Source organism: Heteronotia binoei, chromosome 8 (assembly GCF_032191835.1).
Source record: "Heteronotia binoei isolate CCM8104 ecotype False Entrance Well chromosome 8, APGP_CSIRO_Hbin_v1, whole genome shotgun sequence".
Lineage (NCBI taxonomy): Eukaryota > Metazoa > Chordata > Lepidosauria > Squamata > Gekkonidae > Heteronotia > Heteronotia binoei.
In genome coordinates this window covers 3,230,597-3,252,227 of record NC_083230.1, presented here as the reverse complement: position 1 = coordinate 3,252,227, position 21,631 = coordinate 3,230,597, and the positions used below count along the sequence as shown (strand labels likewise).

General features: G+C 41.2%; 1 protein-coding gene across 1 annotated transcript in view; it reads right to left on the bottom strand.

Annotated features, from left to right (window-relative positions):
• Nucleotides 1–3,922: 3,922 nt before the first annotated feature.
• The window catches only part of GNAT3 (G protein subunit alpha transducin 3), a 51,460-nt gene continuing 33,751 nt past the window's right edge, over nucleotides 3,923–21,631 (bottom strand). The window contains exons 3-9 of the mRNA XM_060244395.1: nucleotides 18,612–18,654; nucleotides 16,829–16,970; nucleotides 14,898–15,055; nucleotides 14,255–14,383; nucleotides 5,288–5,417; nucleotides 4,939–5,092; nucleotides 3,923–4,550 (exon numbers count right to left, since the gene is read on the bottom strand). Of these exons, the coding sequence (XP_060100378.1) occupies nucleotides 4,360–4,550; nucleotides 4,939–5,092; nucleotides 5,288–5,417; nucleotides 14,255–14,383; nucleotides 14,898–15,055; nucleotides 16,829–16,970; nucleotides 18,612–18,654 (947 nt within the window). The 3' untranslated portion in view covers nucleotides 3,923–4,359. The remainder of the gene's footprint in view (nucleotides 4,551–4,938; nucleotides 5,093–5,287; nucleotides 5,418–14,254; nucleotides 14,384–14,897; nucleotides 15,056–16,828; nucleotides 16,971–18,611; nucleotides 18,655–21,631) is intronic.

Here is a 21,631-nt window from a genome sequence, read left to right as displayed (position 1 = left end):
GCCTCCTTCCATCCTTCATTTAGAACAGCTCAGATTAGATACATCCTCCTGATCCTTAAAGTCTTATAAAGTCTTCCAAGGTCAGTCTTGCTTGCAACTCTAAGCAATGAGATCTTATTTAAAATGGACCACTTTCTTGGGTTCCCCACACTGCCTCAGCAAATGCAGGGATATTTGGGGTGGGGGGGAGGATGGAATTTTGGGAGGATGTGATGTCATTTCCAGGTGATTCTTCTTCCCCTCATCTCCATGGTCTTTACCATTGTGAAGTCTAAGGGAAATTCCTAAAGTACTACTACATAGAAGTCATTTATTCTCTCAGGTAAATGGGACACCTACAATCTTAATCCCAATCAACTGCACAGAACTGATAAAAGAACTAGAGGAACTACAGCTGATGAAGAAACAAAGTATGGGGATTGTCTGTGGGATGGGCCATATGTTGCTGGCCTCATCCTTGCTGGCTGCCAATTATGTAGACCAGAGGCATGAACTCTCTCTCTCTCTCTGTGTAACATCACCTCTCCTGACATGTTTTGTGTGAGAGGAGAGGGCACTTGTCACAGGCTTGACACTGGATAGCATCTCTTCACTGCTGATTCTGCCTTGTTAGTATATGTATAATGGAGAATCACAAAGCACCTCCTTGTCTAACCCTTCATATGAAATCTGGATCTGACCCACTTCCTGTGGTGCTGCTTATTTGCAAATTGCTACTCTGGCCAGAAAAACGCTGAATGCTCTACACTTTCATCATTGATCTCCCAGGCAGAGGGGGAAAGGCTTATTATGAAAGGGAATGGAATTTGTCCTGAGGCTGGAAATCAGGGAATCTGCTAGTATCCTGGCTACCCTGCTGCACTGCAAACTTCATGGTTTTCTGGTAGATGATAACCTGGCTATTGCAGAAAACAAAAGACGCTTTGAGTGGGACTTTTCTTGGAAAGTGTTCAAGACAAACTGTAGTGAATGCAGAATTAATCAACCCATCTCTTGATGGAAGTGAACTGTGACAAAGCTTTGAGCCCTGCTTTGAATACATTCCATGAACTTCCAAGACAAATTCAGAGGACACTTAGAAGCCCTAACTGGGGGACCTGAGCATCTTAGGGACTGCCTTTCCTACCTGAACCTGCCTGGCTGTTTAGATTCTCTGAGGGGCTCTATTTCACAGTTCATTGTTCTAACAATGAATCAATAACAGCATGGGACAGAGTATCATTTATGTCTTTTTTTCTGCACCCCATCTTCAGTTATTCCCCATGAAGCCTACAACACCTAACTACAAACCTCTGCATAGTTAACTCCAGTCTAAGCCCATTTATTTCAGTGATCTCAGACTGGAGTCATTTTATATAGGTTTGCACAACTAAGACTGTTTTAGGCAAAGACTACCATTCTTTATTGCAGGTATGAGTGATGAAAAGTATCAATAAGTCACAGCTGATTTATAGTTACCCTGTAGAGTTTTCAAAGCAAGAGACAGATGTGGATTGCAATTGTCTGCCTCTGTGAAGTGACCATAAACTTCCTTGATGGTCTCCCATCCAAATATTAAGCATGGCTGACTCTTCTTTACTTCTGAGATCTGACAAGATCAGGCTAACCTGGGCCATAAATTTGTTAATGCATGATGTTTTAATTTTCTATTATGTAAGGAAAGACATTACATTTGAAAAATAAAGTTATGTGGAGACATACCAGCTTGGTGGGAAATGCACAACTGCTTTTCACCTAGCTGATGACTCAATCAAAAGGAACTTCCGAAAGCACCCTTTGATTAATATTAATCATATATCTAATATCAAAAAACCACAAGGTGGGACCATCTAGGGCTTGGATACATCTTTCTGCAAACCTAGAATAACATACTAATATTTTAAAAACCCTATTTACTAAATTTTGGAGGTCGACCCTTCCCACCCCCACCCCCTAAAAATCAACAACAGGCTGACTTCTTGGGTTGCCATAGAAAAATATGAACCAAAAAATGGGGTCAGCCGGGAAGAAAGTTACATTAACCAGATAACCAAATAGGGAATGTGGAAGAAATGAGCATGTGGGCAGGTTTTGGGATGACTGGGGAGTAGGCAACTGGGAGGCAGGGTATGGGTTGGAAAAAGAGATAGAACAGGGAGGGTGGAAACTAGGACCAGATCCTGCCACAACTTCTCACAGGTTAGCCTCATATTAGTTATCATATATGGGTTGAATCCCATAGAGGATTTCCACTGAAGGAAGCGGGGTGATTTCCACTGATTCTTGCCTTCCACTGTAGATTGCCTGCTTCCTCCTCATGATGTTTAGGGTGATGGTCTCATGTCCAGCAGAAGCAGAAATTCAAAGAGAAATTTGGTCTCAAGCAGGAGAGGTGGGCAAGAAAGTCCCAAAATGTAATGGAAATCCTTCTGCTGAAGGATCCTTATGAATCTATCTGATCACTGTGATAATCTTCTAAAGCCCTGCTTTGGGTGCCCCTTTCTTTTGAGATTATGCAACTCAAACTCTGGAACTCTCTCCTCAGAGAGACGCGCCTGTCCCCTTCTCTTGCCATCTTCTGCCAGCAGGTGAAGCCTTTTTTTGTTTAATTTGGCATTCCCTCAGTGATCCCTCCTTACTGCCCTAAGTTTTAATTGCTGTTTTTATTTGTGCGTGTATAGACAGACAGGCTCTGGTTTTAATGATGTGCTTTTGATTCTTTTGAGGATTTTTAAGATTCTATTGTGTAAGTTTTAATTTGTTAGCCACCTTGGTGGCTCTGATGAAGGCAGAAAGGTAGTGTATAAATTGTGTAAAATTAAATAAATAAAATATTTTGACAGTATTCAAGTCTTGCTTGATCAGGATTTTTGGGAAAGAGTCTCCAGGTCCAGAGATGTCAGCAAGCACATAATAATAGAGGGACACTGGATTATAATATTGTTTTGGAGTGTTTGGGACTTATTTTTGAGACATATATGAACATATGAAGCTGCCTTATACTGAATCAGACCTTTGGTCTATCAAAGTCAGTATTGTCTTCTCAGACTGGCAGCAGCTCTCCAGGGTCTCAAGCTGAGGTTTTTTCACACCTATTTGCCTGGACCCTTTTTTGGAGATGTCAGGGATTGAACCTGAGACCTTCTGCTTCCCAAGCAGATGCTCTACCACTGAGCCACCGTCCCTCCCTATTTCTCTCTACCTGTAGGATTATTTCTCTCTACCTGTAGGATGGTGAAATGTTGCTGCATTATGTAATATTCCTATGCATATGCATTAAGTGTTCACTATATATGTTGTAATTATTCATGTTTATTCTACTTTATAAATGTTGTATTTTTTCTAGAGGATTAGTCTTTTTGTCACTGTTGGTTTTCTAGCTGGCTTTGTGCTGCACAGATCATGTTCCCTGTTACTGGTGTGCTTTCCTTCCAACAATAAAACATTGTCTGACAATACTGAATCATAATAATTCTTTTCTTTTAGCATCTGCAATGAAAAAGATAAAGGGCATGATCCAGCTGACTGTGCTGGTTGATTTTGAGGGAAAGGCATGCACTTAATTGTCTCCTATAAGATTTCAAAGTACTTAACTTTGGCTGGATTATACCCTTTAATTTTTGGGGGGTTCACAATACTTTCTCTAAACTGTAGGCAAAAATCTTGTGAGGAAAAATTCTACTTTGTGAGCTATTAGCATTAAAGTTGTGAGTTACTGCATAAATTAGTTTGCTCTGGGGTGATTTTTCCTGAGCTAAGACAAAAATGTGTGAGCTGGAGGCTAAAAAACTGTGAGCTAGCTCACACTAACTCAGCTTAGAGGGAACACTGGTTCATGACCTGCTTCTAAGAATTGCAGGCAAATGACTTGCCAGCACAGCAATGCAGACCACAATGTTATGCCAGCATTTTAAAGAAACAAGAATGATGTTGCACACAGATGTGGTAATAAAAATGTTTGCAATTAAGTTAAGCACAGAATTTCCAAACTGAGGGAAGAGATAAGAAATTGTAGTTAAAGGATGGGGTACATTGACAATCTCAGAAAGATTCACAGCCCTGCCCTTTCATATATTCAAGTTTAAATTGCAGAAATAGAATGAGAAAGAAATAAGAGCCTGTGTGGTAGTTACTTTATCAACAATGCTGTCCTAAACAATTACTCCCTTCTAAACCCATTGACTCCAGTAGACTTGGAAGGAAGTAACCTTGTTTAGGAATGCAAAATGAATTGGAGAGTTTAAACTGTGATATAAAATTTATTAGCCACCCTGAAATCCTGGTTTATAGAATATCATTTCCATTTCCCATTTCCCCCCCTTTTAATCAGAGACTCTTTGCACATGAAAAGGAGATCAGGAAGAGAAAACACATAAAGAGCTAGAAGAGACCACAGTCCTTCAGATTTTCTTTGATGATGATGTCTGTCACAGCATCAAAGACAAACTTAACATTCTGGGTGTCTGTAGCACAGGTCATGTGAGCATATACCTCCTTATCGTCTTTTCTTATGTTCAGATTTAGGAACTGGTTTTTGATGTAATTTCCTGCATCTTCAAAGGTGTTTGATCCTAATTGGAGGGAATAAAGGGGGACTTCCATAAAGCATGCCATATTCTTAAAACCTTTCTCTTAGTCACAGAATCTATCTAGGTGTGCTCTGCAGATGGCCAGGTGTGGCTGATTCGGTGAAAGGGCCAGGTTTATCCTATGCAATTTCTGAAACTACTAGGGTTGCTAGCTCCAGTTTGGAAAATTCCTTGAGATTTGGACAGGGGAAGGACCTCAGTAGAGTATAATGCCATACGGTCCACCCTCCAAAACCATTTTCTTCAGGAGAACTGGTCTATTTAGTCTTGAGATCAGTTGTAATATGGGGAGATACCCAGATCCCACCTGTAGGTTGGCAGCCCTAAAAACTACTCTAAACCACAGAGAAGTGGGAACACTTAAACTTACCATTGTATTCTGGAAAACAGACACTGAGATGCACTTTAGCTATCTTCTCTTGGAAGAGATCTTTCTTGTTTAGAAACAGCACAATAGAAGTGGTTGCAAAATACTTGTGATTGCAGATGCTGTTGAACAAGTGAAGGCTTTCATGCATTCTGTTCTGTGGAAGTGGGGGGAAAGATCAGAGTATTACCCTCTTTCATTCTGACTGTGATACACTTTTCCTATCAAGGCACTACCCATTCAAGGGGGTCAACCTGAACAGGTTATCAGGACAGATGCTCAAATACCATCAAAGGCTATGTTAAATCCTTTCCACAAAACAACAGAGTCTTTATACTGGCTCTTCACTTACCACTTCTTCATCTTCCACAAGGACCATGTCATAGGCACTGAGAGCAGCACAGAAGATGATGCAAGTCACACCTTCAAAGCAGTGTATCCACTTCTTCCTCTCAGATCTTTGTCCTCCCACATCAAACATTCTAGGAAACAAAATAAATAACTTATCTACAATAGCTCTATACTTTGTCCATTGTAAACCAAAAGCTGTACAGAACAACAAAAATCACAGCAGATTAAGGACCATTAACGCAACATACCACTGATTTTTTTTTTTAATGAACATTTTGTCTTCAGTGATCATATAGTTTTTGCACAGTGCTCACACAAGGACTAGTATAAGAGACTGACAAAAAGAAAAAATGCTGACCCTAGGAATCCTTGGTTCAAATCTTACCTCAGGATAAAACTATACATGATGGTAGCCATCATTTTCTTACTTTATTAAAAAAATATATAGACAGTACAAAAAAAAGATTACTCAAAAGGTAAATAGGTAAGTATACATTTTCGGCAGCTTATTCAAATCAAAGATACATAAAAAGTTAAAGATAACTTAATATTAGTTAAAAATATAACATTTTAGCATAAAGAGGAATTTTTGGAATTGTGCCTCATGATGCTAAATATTCTACTATGGGAAACCAAATAGGTACAAAATATATCTCATATTTATCTATTGAAGAAATAACCACTGTGTTAGAAATTTTAGCCGTAATAAAATGCTCCCACAAACGTAATTCATTAATCGTCAGGTTATACTGTGATATTCATTTTGCAGCAATAGAAGTACATGCTACTGATAGTAAGTATGCATTCTCAAATTGTTTATCAGATGGTTATCTGGGGTTGACCATTTACTCACTAGTCTCTCTCTCTCTCTCTTGGCTTGACTTCGCAAACGAAGATTTAAGAAGGGTGCAGTAGTCCACGTCTGCTGCAGGCTCGCTGGTGGCTGACAAGACCAATATGGGACAGGCAGGTCCGGCCACAGTGGCTGCAGGGAAAAGTCTGATCTGGGGTTGGTGCTGTAGCAGTACGATTCTTCCTCAATCTCCTTTTGTCCTCAAGACCAGCTATGTGTGCGTTCTCAAAGGAAGAGACAGCCTGGTGGATGGTGTGCCTCCATGCTTTGCGATCTGAGGCTAGGTCAGACCACTGGTGATGGTTAATGCAACAGGTACCAAGGGATTTCTTCAAGGAGTCCTTGTACCTCTTTTTTGGTGCCCCTCTATTTCGATGGCCGGTGGAAAGTTCGCCATACAGGGCAATCTTGGGAAGGTGGTGGTTTTCCATCCTAGAGATATGCCCTGTCCAGCGCAGCTGCGTCTTCAACAGCAATGCCTCGATGCTTGTAACCTCCGCTCGCTTGAGGACTTCAGTGTTGGTCACAAAGTCACTACAGTGGATGTTGAGGATGGTGCGAAGGCAGCGCTGATGAAAGCGCTCAAGGAGTTGCAGGTGATGACGGTATAAAACCCACGATTGGGAGCCGTAGATTTTTTTATTTTTATTTATCTGGGATTTATATCCCGCCCTTCCCATCGAGTGGCTCAGGGCGGCTTACAACATATGTAAAACTAACATAAAAATAAATTACACTATAAAATTAACATTTCATTAAATAATTAAAATCCAACGTTTGTTATAAATGTACATGTCGTTAAAATCAGACAGCGGTCGTAAAGCTACACTCTATTCAAATTCAAATACTGATTCGGTAGATGAGGGTTGTCATCACAACCGCTTTGTAAACATTGATCTTTGTGCCTTTTTTCAGATGCTTGTTGCTCCACACCCTTTTATGCAGTCGGCCAAATGCACGGTTTGCCTTGGCCAGTCTATTGTCAATCTCCTTGTCGATCTTGGCGTCTGAGGAGATGATGCACCCCAGGTAGCTGAACTGCTGGACTGAACTGCTGGACTGAAACTGATTCACCCACAGTGATGCAAGGAGGGTGATAATCTTCCTGGGGTGCAGGCTGGTGGAGAACTTCTGTCTTCTTCAGACTAACTTCTAGGCCGAATAGCTTGGCAGCCTTTGCAAAGCAGGACGTCATATACTGCAGAGCAGATACCGAGTGGGAGACAAGTGCAGCAGCATCAGCAAACAGTAGCTCTCGGATAAGTTTTTCCATTGTCTTGGAGTGGGCCTTTAGTTGCCTCAGGTTGAACAGGCTGCCATCAGTACGATAGTGGATGTAGACACCATCGTCATCATCTAAATCTACTGCGGCTCTTTGAAGCATCATGCTAAAGAAGATCGTAAAGAGAGTTGGCGCGAGAACACAGCCTTGCTTTACACCTGTGCCTATTGGGAAAGGCTCCGAGAGATCATTGCAGTGTCTAACTTGGCCTTGCTGGTCTTCATGTAACTGGATGACCATACTGAGGAACCTTGGGGGACATCCTAAACATTCCAAGATTTGCCACAGGCCGTTCCTGCTAATGGTATCAAAAGCTTTGGTAAGGTCGACAAAAGTCACATATAGACCCTTGTTCTGTTCCCTGCATTTCTCTTGGAGCTGCCTGAGAACAAATACCATGTCGGTGGTGCTCCCGTTAGCTTTGAAGCCACATTGGCTCTCTGGGAGGAGTTCTTCTGCAATGGTGGGCACCAGTCTGTTCAGGAGTATTCTAGCAAGGATTTTGCCTGCGATGGAGAGCAGGGTTATCCCCCAGTTGTTGGAGCAATCTGACTTTTCCCCTTTGTTCTTGTATAGGGTGATGATGATTGCATCGCGAAAGTCCTGTGGTAGTTTGCCTTGTTCCCAGCAGGTGACAAGTACTTTGTGAAGTGTGCTATGTAGTACTATGCCCCCATGCTTCCAGATCTCTGGTGGGATTCCATCAACTCCCGCTGCCTTGCCACTTTTCAGTTGCTTGATGACTTTAACAGTCTCTTCTAGGGTGGGGATCTCATCCAACTCTGTTTTCACTGGTTGAAGTGGGGTGAGGTGGATTGCTGAATCTTGAACTACGCGATTGGCACTGAAGAGAACCTGAAAATACTCCGACCACCGGTTCAGTATGGATGCCTTGTCTGTGAGGAGCACTTGGCCATCTGCACTACTTACTAGTAAGACGTTAGGTAATGTGCAGTGCAATCCTAAGGAGAGTTACTCCAGTCTAAGCCCATTCATTTCAGTTGGCTTATACTGGAGTAACTCGCTTTAGGATTGCACTGTTAATGTTAGTAATCTATTGTATTTCAGCTACAATCTGTTTCCACAAATTTTGTATATATATACAGCTCCACCATGAGTGAAAAAAAATCTCCTTTGAGACCACATCTTTTTGTGCATTGGGAGTCAATATTTGAATTCAGATGAGCCATGGTATTTGGAGGTAAATACCACCTTGTAATGAGTTTGATTGTTTGGAACTTAATATTAAAAATCTTGGATGTATAGCAAGGCGATTGCCAAATATCTGACCACTCTTGTTCGCTTAGAGTATGTCCTACGTCTTTATGCTGCTGTTTCTGATATTTTAAGATAGGGAAATTTCCTATTTTCAAAATTATTTTGCGTATTTTAGATAATAACTCTCTAGTGTTTTTGTCTATTTTCATCCATAGTAATTCAAATTCAGTCATTGGTCTTTCCATGGTCTTTCATTTCAAGAGAATCAAAAAGTAATTGGATTTGAGCACATCTTAACCACATCATTCTAATATCATTTTTTGCTTAGGAATTAATTTGCCTTTTGCTAGAAAGTCATTCAATTTACTTAGACCAGCCCTATGCCAAGATAAATATGTGTCATCATTTTGATCGGGGGTAAACCATTTCTGGTTTGTATAAAAAGACAGGAGTGAAATTTCTGGAGCTATATGCTCCTTGTATTTTTTCCGGATCTTTAGAGCAGCCTTAAGAAATATATATTTTGCTAGTATTTTGGTGAGACTAATGAATTGTTAAAAAAAAACACCAAATAAAATCAGCCGCCCTGAGCCTGCTTCGGTGGGGAGGGCGGAATATAAATCAAATGAAATAATAAAAATAAATAAATAAAATAGTGAATAAGGTTTTAAGGATGTCTGTTCAATCTGGACCCAGCCCAGCCCTGAAAATATACGAGCTCGTACTAAAGTGATTAAGTTAGAGGCTTTGTAATATTGCTGAAGATTTGGAATTTTCAGGCCACTGTTCTCAAAAGGTCTAAATATTGGGGGTTTTTTTTATTAAGCTGTGCTTTTTTATTTGTCCCCCCAAAATTAACATTTCTTTTTGCCATTTTTGCAGGTCTTTTATGGGAATCTTGACTGGTATGGTTCTAAAGAGGTAAGTAAATTTTGGTAATAAAAGCTACAGATCAGGTCTATTCTATCTGCTATGTTTAGTACCAATGAATTCCATTCATTGATTAATTTCTTAAGGAGTCTCCAGTCTTGCTGGATCCATAGGTACCTCTGAAATTTTGAAAACAGGTAGTAGATGCCATCACAAAAGGGCTGCTATGGCAGGCATTATTGAGCACAAAATGGCCATCAAAGGACTTGGACCAATCACAGAATGCTGAAAGGTTCTGTTGGTGGCAGCTAGTTCTACTTAGGTGTTCTCTGCAGGCACAAAGTTGATGTCCTCTGGACTCTTTTGAAACAACTCCTACTCCACTGAGGTGGAGGAAAGACAGGATTGACACTTTGCTTTGGTGAAGAGATATTCTGGGGAAGAAGGAACCAAGGTACTAATGAATACTTTTGGGCACCATGTTGGGGTTCACTGGTGTAACCTGAGATCATATATATAGTTCTGGGACAACCACAAAGTGCAGTAAAGGCATGCTCTGAGTTAATAACCTTCTGATATTTATGCAGATCTCTGGTGACATTCAGAGTTATAGTTGAGAAATGGCATATATAGCATGAGCACTTTTTGATTTCTTCATCATATATTCATACATTCAAACATTTTGGGGTTTTTTTTGGGGGGGGGGCAGGAAGCATGGGTCACTATACCAAAATTTCTAAGACAGGGCCAGCAGCCTGTTCCCCCTCCCCTCCCAACCCATGTGCCAGATGGAGCCTGTGCGCATGAAGAGAGTGGCCGGGCCACAGCTTCAGTGTGCACACAGACATGGGGAGAAGTTGGAGGAGGCTCTCCCTCCAACCATGCAGGGCTGGGCCAAGGCGGGCAGCTCTAGGGATCCTATGAATGCTGGCAGTCTCTTTGCCCCTTCCCTCTCGAGCCTCACACATCTGCCTGCCTGGTGCCAGACAGAGGCTGTGGGAATGAAGAGAGTGGCCAAACCAAGGCTTCAGCATGCACATGGGCATGAGGCAGGGGGTTGATGGCACAGTGGGGGGAGGCATTGGCAGGCTGAAGGAGGAGATGATGCACATCCACCGAGCCATCATACCAGTGGCAGGGCAGAGGGGGGCTGGTGGCAGTGGGGGAAGGCTAAGGAGGGTGGAGTCAGAAAGGTTACAGAGCGGTCTGATTGGTGGGGCCTGGACCCTTCTCAGGCCCCACTGTAGCTATGAGCTTTTCATCACATCTAGTGAGTGTCATCCTACACAATGTTGCACTCTTCTAATTTAAAGACTATGTGCTTCAGACTATGTGCTTCAGACTATAGTCAAGTTGACAAATTATTAGACTGCAGTTTATAGTGAAAGGAACCTCTCAAATTTCCCATTTGCCTTTCTGCTTATATATTCACAACAAAGTATCTAGTGACATACTTTTAAGCATATGAAAGCTGGTAATTCAGCAAATCTAGTAGTTAGCTTGTCATAAAGTTACTGGCCCCCAGTCACTCCTAAAGTAGTTGAACACCTTATCGCTCATCTGTATGCAGGTAAAGCCCTGGGTGCAGATTTAATTCCTAATGAAAGTTAAGCCTACTTGGTGGGCTGAAGTTTTAGCCCCAGTCTTTAGCATCATAAATGTCACTGGTAATATTCCACACACTTGGAAGCAGACTATTATAGTTCCTTCTCTTTTAAAAGAGCTGCACTCTAACCCGGCCAATGTTCTTTGTAAGCTATAAATGTTGTGTTCAGGGAAAAAGAAATGTGAGCCAAACTGTTAAAAGCAAGTTCCCCAGATATTTCAATCTTTTAACTGTCTGAAATCTAGATGATCATTCCAATTCTATAGACTCATTTTTTGAAAATTTTTAACCAGGATCTTTGTTTTTTGAAAATTCTCAGCACTGTCAACCTACCAAACTTCTCCAGTACCTCTTTTAAAGCAATGATCGATTTCATAGGGCCTTCTAATATGAATACTTGATTGTTTGCAAAAGCTTGCAGCTTATATTCATCCCCCTTTATTCTTAAACCTACAATATTTTTGTTATTCCATATTGCTATATTTAATACTTCCAAATACAAAATAAATAATAAAGGAGATGGGGTCAACCCTGTCTAGTCCCCTTCCAAAGGTCAATGTTTTTGGTTGCTGTGCCATTTACAATTATCTTAGCCTTTTGGTTTGAAAAAATTGCCTCAGTCATTTTTTCAAATTTCTCCCCAAATCTCATTTGTTTCAACAGTTCCAAGAGGAATTGCCAATCTACATTGTCAAATGCCTTGTCGGCATAGAGAAAGATTAGGACCATTTTTCCTTCACTATGTTGTTCATAATATTCTGGAGATACACCTTACAAATAGGTGTAGTACAATATTTGAGGATAACTATTCTAAGTTATTAAAAGAAATAGAGCAAGACTTGAGCAGGTGGGGTAAGCTTCAATTGTCTTTTATGGGTAGAATCTTGGCGTTGAAAATGATTATTCTTCCAAAAATAATGTTTTTATTTCAAGTCATTCCAATACAGCTAAATGAGACCTTTCCCCACTTTCTTAACAAAATAATAAGTGAATTTATTTGGCAAGGAAAAAGGCAAGGATTAAGCATAAACTATTGCAGGACACCAGAGACAGAGGGGGTCTAGCTCTACCCAATTGGGAATTATATTATAAGGTAAATATACTTATTTGGATAAAGGAATGGGTGAAATTAGAGAACAGGAGGATATTAATGATTGAAGGCCATGACTTAAGAATTGGCTGGCATGCGTTTATTTGGTATAAAATTGAAGGCCACAAATATTTTAAATATCACCTAATAAGAAAGTCATTAATCATAATGTGGGAAAAAATAAGGGGAGTATTATATAAGAAGATCCTGAACTGGGTGACTCCATTAGAGGCGTTTACGCAGCCACATTTGTCAATCCATGAGGTTCCATTAAGATATAAAGATCTACTGGAAAAGGATGGGGCAATGTCTAGTAGTGAATTCTTGGCCCAGAATATTACTTTAGACTGGTGGAGAATGGCGCAATTAAAATCAAGATATAATAAAGACAAAGAAAAAGGTTTTTATCTCGAAGATTATACATTTGATAAGCTTTTTAAAGAAAATGATGTAAAACTGATTAGTAAGATTTACAGTAATCTCTTTCAGTTAGAAATGCAGGATGAGGTGATCAAGGAGGTAATGATCAAATGGGCCAGGAATATGCGGCATATTATTCAATTTGAACAGTGGTCCCAGATTTGTGAAACAAACATAAAGATTACTAAGTCAACATCTTTTAAAGAGAATATATACAAAATGATATACCAGTGGCATATGACACCAGCTAAACTAGCAAAAATATTTCTGGGCCTATCAAACAAATGTTAGAAATAAGAGAATAATATAGGAACTTTCTTCCACGTTTGGTGGTCCTGCAAAAGAGTGAAGGAATTTTGGATAAAAGTCCACAAAATACTCCAAAAAATGTTAAAAATTGTTATTCCTTTCAAGCCAGAGCTGTTTTTTTTAAACTTGTTGCTGGATAAAATGGGAAAAACTGAGAAACATTTAATAATTCATGTCAATACTGCTGCGAGGATTTTGTTGGCACAATATTGGAAAAGAAAAGAACTGCCAACAACTGATGATCTAATTATAAAAATAATGGATATAGCGGAGATGGATAAGCTTTCTAATTTGTTAAGAATCAAACCTGAGAAATAGGTGGATAAAAGCTGGATTTTATTCTATGATTGGTTAACAAAGTGCTGAAATGTCAAAAATGGTATGGATAAATGAGATTTCTGCCAATTAGGATTTCTTAAGATGTTCTTTTGTATTTGTATTGGGTTGTAAGTAATATGTACGATACGAACTTTACCGTGTTCTCCATCTCCATATGAAGATGTTTGTAGATGTTTGTTCGTTTTATGTTAATGTATTTGGGTTTTTTTGTTTCTTGTTATGAATAAACTAAAGGTAAACATAAAAAAAAAGTTTTGAGCAAGTTTACATTTTTTAGTTTATTTCCAGTTTACAAACTCTCTAGGATACTACTGGACTCAAATCTAGCTACTTTCTCAGCCTAACATACTTTACAATCATTAGGGTTTGTAGAATCTTTCGGGCTCAAGTGCCATGTTCTACTGGAGAAAGTTTTCCTTCCAGACGTTTTGTTCTCAGCTGCGGAGAACATCCTCAGTGGCGTTGCAGCCGGAGCAGGCACTCAGACCTTCTTGGCTGCTGTGCATTGCACTGATTAATGTGTCTTCTGGCAGCATGGCAGAAACCATCTGCCAGCAGGCTGAGCTGCTGTACAGAAATGGTTCACTTGATGGACTTCAAGGAAGCTGTTTATAAGAACAGCTGGTCTTATAAATCAGAACAGTAGGATTCTGCAATACAACTAGTCCTTAAAAAACAAACAAACAAATCTTGTATTAATATTTTATGTTTCCAATTCTTCCTACCAGTCTCTTGACCTTCATCTGAAAGGTAGCACCACTGGGATCCTGAGTTTTTCCAAAGCACATGCTCAACATGAGACCTCCATGACTTCCACAGCAGCACTGGCTTTGGGAACCTCAACTTGCTGCATGTGGTCACAGATATAGCAAAGCCTTCTGGCCTTGCAAGCAGCTTCTGGGCTTCAGATCTAGTTTTCTTACTTAGGCTGCAAATTAACTGGGGGTTAGTAGAGGAAAAACCAAGAAAAAGCTTTCATACCGGAAGTGTAAGTCCTTGAAAGAAAATTGAGTCTCGATAATCCCCGTTGTCTTGACTCGTGAGCGAAGGACATCCTGCTCGTTTGGTACATAGCCAGGTTTGGTTAGTCTATCCAAATCATTGAGATAACTGCAGAAATCAGATGGAGATGAAGAAGAATTACCTTGGCAGGGATGAAGAGCCTCATTCTGATTTGCATCTATCATCCCTCAAGAGATAATGGAATTGAACCTGCAAGAAAACCACTGCCCTGAAGTGGTTTCTTTGCATTGTGGTCAGGATCTAGAATCCATAGACCATCCCTCATTGATGCAATTCCTGCAAAATCATTACTGAACTACATTAAACTACTGAAAAGGTAAACAACATTTGTAGCTAATCCGTAAGAGAAGACACATTAATCAGAAATGCACTGTTATGCTGGATTTTATGTTTAAATTAATGTCCTTCTATGATTTCCCCGAACCCTGAGATTTAGGTCAGCTTTTTTAGATGTTCTCAAAGATTTTATTAAAATAAAGACATTTCAAAAATAAAGTAAAAGTATATCATAGTAGCAAATAACAGGTGTTTAATATGTGTACAGTTTGAGAGTGAAGAATGCTGTTGTGAAAACATAACAGAAAGCCAACCTACAACTTACTAGGCAGCCGAGTCATTGAGCTGGTATTCTGATGCCCTTTCAAAACAGGCCTGGATCCCGGGATCCTTCCATAACTGTTTGATTATTTCAGCCATTTCTGGAGACATGGTACCATCCTCCATAGAATCTGCCATCGCAAAAAGCTGCTTTATGTCTTCCTAAAATTAGAAATGTACAGCTGAATCTTTCCTGTTGTTTTCTTTGAAATACCATGCAGTATTTGAAGGAGTATAGATACCTGCATCTATCAAATTCCACATTGTCTACCTGGACCAGCAGATATTCTAAGGTTGTCAGCTCTGAGCTGGGAAATTCCTGATTAGAGGGCAGTGCCTGAGGCAGGCAGAGATTGGGGAAGGGAGAGAGCTCAAACAGGATGCAATTCCATCGACTCCAGCCTTTGCCACTCCCATGTCTTCCAGGGGAACTGATTTCTATAGTCTGGAGATCAGTTGTAATTCCAAGACAACTCCAGGCCCCACCTGGATGTTGCAACACAACAGAGAAATGCGGATATGTGGAGCAGGGTAAAGGTACAAAAACCTCAGCGAGAACCAGCCTTAACAATGAAAAAATAAAGTGTAATTTACAGAATTTCTTATAACCAAACTAAACATATCAAAAGTGAAATTAATAACATTTTAAAGTGACAGAACACTGACCACACCCGTGCCCATAGTACTTAAGTCTCTGAACATGAAGATTCTCAAAGTGAAGATCCGGGCTGTGGTGAAAGAGGTCGATATTCAAAACGCAGAGCAACGCTCCAGTCTTTTTTTTTGGTGAACAGACGAGTAGAATGATGTAATGCAGCGAGACATCAGAACACGACAGAGTTGCGCTATTCTCTCTGTTTCACATAGTGCTTCAACGAGCGTCAAGAGTACATTACTAAAATTCTTTCCTAGGAGAGCAATACTTCAATAGTCTTAGAAGTTGAATTGCTGCATTACATCATTCTACTCAATATTTTTAGCATCCCCAAATTCTCTTTTGGCATGCCTAATTATTAACTTACTTTTTTTTGTCAGAGCCTGTGGTCCCTTTTGTTCAGTGGTTCAGATCTTCCACTTTTTAAAATGGCTTCTTTGACTTGCAGTGTTAACCCTGCTGGCATTATTTTAGACTTGGCAGTGCATTCTATCTGGATTTCAATTAGTGTGGTTTTAAATAACTTCCAAGATCCCCTAGGGATCTGACTGTCTTGCTTTTCCCTTTCAGCGATTCCTCTTATTTTCATAATATTCCCTCTTTTGAAATTAAATGTTAAAGTTTCAGACTTTAGGAGTAACTTTCCACTGATCTGAATCTAGTAGCATTGTGGTCACTGTTCCCAGTTGGTACCACATCCTCCACGTCTCTCTCCAAGTCTTGAGACCTGCTTATAACTTGTACATTCACACATTACAGAGAATATGGGGTGGGATCCTGGACACAGTCACACTTGAGTTGCAAGTTTTTCTCAGTTGCAAGTTTTTCTCAAACTGTGCTCATGGCGTTTTCTTTACTTGAAATGGTCCACTATTTGGTCTTTTGGGGACATCCAATGAGCCAAATAGCACAAATTTACAATCTACTGCTAGTCAACAAAACAGCATAGGGGGAATATCTAATCCTTCTCCATGTGCATTACAGCTGTGATCCAAATCAGGCACTGAGCATGCCAGAATTCAGAACAGTGAACAAATGATATGTGACTTCTGCACAAGATGTGGGACTCAACCTTTGTTCTCTGTAATGTGTGAATCCTTTCTTTCACTTCTGGCTAATTTATACTACCTTTAAACTAAGCAGGGCAGCTTCCATGCCAATGCTAGCAGATGCCAGGGCTTACACCCCCAGAGAATGTGGCAGGCAGTTGTGTCACCTCCCCTTCCCTGGCCAGGCTGCTGTGCTCTTTATGGCAGTTCAGTGCTTTATTTCATACTCACTTTCCTTTGTGCATTTCCATATTCAATCCCAAGGGTGGACATTGCCTTTACAATCGCCAGCATCGACTGCAGGGTGTTGCTGTAAACCACAGATCTATACTCTTGGCACTCCTGCTCTGTGTAGCCATCTTTGTGAATGATCCTAGAAAGGTAGGAATTCTCAGCAGAGCAGGGACAGTTGGCAGAGATAGCAAAACTGAGGAGTTCACTGAGATATATGGATAAAATCCTTAAATGGTTTTGTATAATACTCTTTTAGCCTTTGAGAGAAGACTCATTGGAGTGACCTGATGCTCGATGACTTGGATGACTCTCCCAAGAAAGTCAATGTGGCGCAGGAGTTAGAGTTTAAGGCTGGGAGTTGAACCCCCCTTTTGTCCTGGAAACTCATGAGTGACCTTGGGTCAGTTGCATATTCTCAAACTAATTTAACTCATAGGAAAGTCCAAGACTGACCATCAAGAACACCTGGATGCCTCCTCCCTCCACCTGGGTCAGCCAGCCCTCTGTCAGAAGGGCTGAGCCCAACCCACCCAAGCCCTGCAGAAGGCTGGAGAGGTGGCATCCAGCAAGCCAGGGAGACAGAGACTGTCTCATCAGAACCCCACAAAAGAGGGGGGAGGTGGTGGTGCTTGACTCAGCTCACATGAAGGGAGACAGATGCTAGTGCCCCACATGGCCAGATCCCACATGAGATGAGGCAGATGGTGGTACCTGGCCCAGTTGAGCCCCAACTGGGGCAAGGCAGATGGAGGCATCCAGTTGAGCCCTGAACAAAGCACGGCAATAGTGGTGCCTGATCAAGCTCCACACAAGGTGAGGTGCTCTGTTCAACCCAGCTGAGCTCCACAGAAGGTGAGAGAGATGCCCAGCTAGTCTGGCCAAGGTGAGGGAGGCAGTGCCCCATTTGTGCAAGACAAGCAAAGCAGCCCCTGGCCTGCCTGAGGCTTTCTTGAGGTAAGTAAAGCAGCACCTAGCCAATTGGTTAGGTTGACTGCCTCTTCCTCTTTTCTTCCATCCTCCCTGAGGGATGGAAGACTGCCTCCTTTGGGAGCGGAGCTCAGGCAGGCTTGGGAAGGGCCCATTTCCAGGAATTTCACTCCCAGTCCACTCCTGCTCACAGGGTTGTTCTGAGGATAAAATGGAGGAAAGGAGAATGAAGTAAGGTCCTATGAGTCCCCATTGTGGAGAAAAGTGGGATATAAATGAAGTTAATGGACAATAAATATAGCTGAAGGTGGAAGGTCAAATAAAAGGTTTGTAGCAGTAGGAAGGAGAAAGAAGCAGCGAAGGTTGAGGATGTAGTGAAAGAGGAAATGTTTTGGAGTTGAGACTTTGGAAGATGGGTCCCCTTAGGTTCCCCACTGTGCAACTGGGCCCACCCTGGCAACTGACACTGCATAACTGGGCAATAGTTTTTCTGGGTACAGAATGCAAGGGCCAGGGTAGGGTGAAATACTGAAGATGGGGAGAAGATTAAGATCAGTTAGCTGGTGGATAGGAAGGAGGGAAGTCAGGAAAGGGGGAGAAGCTATGGGACCTTCAAGGAAGGGGGGAAAGCAATTAATGAGGCACAAGGAAATTCACACACACACGGAAGTCCTTGTGGGTTCCCACTTGCAAGGACCGATAATATTTTTTGTTTTAAAGATACAACGAATAGCTGTGATTTATGGGAGCAAAAATCCTGTACTTGCAATTGTTGTTTTTTTTTGAAAGGCCCAACTGTGGACATAGACTTCTAAAACAATACAGTACATTTTGGGGGTATATAGGCACCTACTTCATTTGTTTCACAATTGTGCTTTTCCCTGATTCTCCAGCACCTGCAAACAAAGAAAATGCATGAACATAAGAGATGCATATGTTGATCACTTCCAGTGCTTTGGCAAACATCATCATTTCACTGTGGAAAGAAGAATGCAACATTTCTGAGTCCCACTGACAGAATCAAGTATGGTTTGAAAGAACTTTATTATAAACATCAACTAAAGCATTTTGTACAGCAGTCAGACTGACAGACATAACCTTTATTGGCATAACAGAAAAGAAAAACAAGATTTAAAGGAACTTCAAAATGGGACATACAAACCACAGTAATTTGCAAGCCCTATCAGCATGGGAATACAAGGTTACATGCAAAACTTAACTAAGAAAAGTGGAGCAAGGCATCCCCATACCTGACTCCATTTTTAATTTATTTCTCATTCACCACTAGGGTCAGAAATTCTGCAACCTGCTCAGTAATTGAGGAACATTTGTCAGCAACAAAACCTCTATCCTTTTGCTTGTCACTAAGTTGGGGGTTAAGAGGAGAGGTTTGATCAGACGCGGTCAGTGCTGGGAAAGTAACAGGCAGTCTAATAGAATGTTCTGTATAGAGTCAGGTTCTCTATCACATCTGCACTGTCTCTGTTCGTAAGGGATACCCTTATATCTACCAGAGACCACGGACGATGGAAATATGTTGAGTCTGGCCAACATAAAAGCTCAGCGTTGATGTGGTACTAAGCCATGCGAATTTGGGAAGGGGGAAGGTCCAAGAAGCGGGGTGAGCATGTACCCCTTGCTTCAGCAATTATTAATTGGGAGTCAATATCCCGTATTCTCCTGAGGATCAAGTGAAATATGTAAGTTTCACTGCAGTTTGTCAATGAATCTAAATAGATACCAATTGATTTGATTTTCCCAAGTACTGAACAGAACCATTTAGGGGTAGAAGGGTCTGCAAGTAAAAGAGAAATCAGACTGTTGGGTAAGGGGTGAAAATGAAGGTGGAGCCAGTATTTGAGTCCAGATTCTAGACTCTACTGTGTGGAGACCCAATTCGACACACAGGGTGAAATAACGCACTGAGTTGGGAATGCCCAGGATGCAGCGTAAAAAGGAAGCTGTAGTTTTTTCGGTGTTTTTGCTGAAACATTGCAACATTTGTACAGCAGTCTCTAAGCCATGTTCTAGAAGTTCTAGGATAAGTCCTCAGCTTCCCTGTTCAACATAAGGGAATGTCTCTACATGTTCAATTCTGTCTTGTGGAGGATAATGAAAAACTTTGACAACTGCTATATTGCCTTCTATTTTAACTCAGCATTATAATAAATATTATCAAAAGTCATCATATACAAGATCTCTTTTTATTGGATCAACCTTCATTACTAAAATAAAATTGAATGGTGTCATTAAAAAGTGGAGTAGTGGCTAGAGTGTCAGCCTAGGACCTGGGAGATCCAAATTTGAATCTCCACTCTCCCATGGTGACCTTGGGCCAGAACACAGTCTCAGGCTGCAGTCAGATAAGCAGTTTGATCCAGTGTCATTGCTGTTCCCTTTTGGATTTAAAGTGCACTATCAGATAGCAACATCTGCCTCCCATTTCCCCAGTCACTGGCACTCTGTTATGACCCACCTTCAAACCAGGTACTGGAGAAAGCCCAGTCTTTACATATGTTAGTGCTTTCACCCTACACTTTTGGATGTTTCCCCTGTTGCAAACTCAAGGCGGTTGGAAAGTGTGAACTTTCCATTCTGCCACTTAAAAAAAAAAAAAGATAACAATGTGTGCATAAGCAGATCTTTGCACCGGGTTTTGAATCACCCCTTGTGTGTTTCTGCTTCCAACAGTGCAAGAATTTAGAGCCCATAAGGGAGTTATTTTTGAGTGACAATCCCCCCCTCCCAAAAGAAACCCCACTCTCCTGTTCCTTGGTATTGGAAAATTGTGGAAATAGTCCCTAGTTAGGTTCTCATATTTGCAGGGAGCCTGGGGAGGCTAGAAACCCTATTCCCCATCCCACTTCCCCTGATGCACACTGTGTTAGCAGAAAAAGGGCTGCTGTTTGAGAGCATTCCATGATTGGCACAAGAATAAATATACTGAAGTCAGTGGAGTTAGGGAGGGGAGAGTAAGCATCTGTAAAATGCTTACAATCTTCCCCTGTATTCCAAGGAAGAGAGGCAATGTGAAGGAGGCTGAGAGAGGCCTTAATACTTGGCAGAGGGATTGTAGAGCAGTCAAAAAGGAGGCAGAGCTTTGAATACACACTTGTGTGCATGTGTGAAAGATACCCCCACCCCCAAAAGAATTCTGCCTGACTGATCACTCCATAGTCACCATGCAACAACAATCAAAATTGTCAACCATGGAGTGAGCACATGGTGAGGCAGGTTAAGAGTGGCATATTTGGACAAACCTCTCTAGAAAAACTAACACTGGATAAAACAGAGATGCAGCTAGATCATGCCAAGCCTATTGTCTGACTGCACCCTCAGTCTAACCTACCTCACAGGGCTGTTGTGAAGATAAAATGGAGGAGAGTGACATAAGCTGCTCTGAGCCTCACTGGGGAGAAAGGTAGAATGCAAATGAAGTAAATAAAAATACATAAATAATATATGTAGCCATACCCAGAAATTGAGAAAAATATTCCCCAAACATCTGCATGAACAGAAACTGGAAAATATAGCAATAGAATAAATGTAGCAACAATTTTAAAGTTAGATAAAATGTGAGCTTATAAATCGTCTAAGGCTAGGATTGCCAAATTTAGGTTGGGAAATTCCTGAAGATTTGGGGTGGAGCCTGGAGACAGTGGGGTATGAGGAGGGGAGGGACCTTAGCAGGATATAATGCCATGCAGCTCTCCCTCCAAGGCAGCCATTTTCTCTAGGGGAGCTGATCTCTGTCTCCTGGAGATCAGTTGCAGTTCCAGAAATTTCCCAGGACCCATCTGGAGGCTGGCAACCCTGTCTAATGCTGCTTTGGTGGTCTGGCTGTGGGTTGTGGCCTAGTAAAAATCAGGAGAA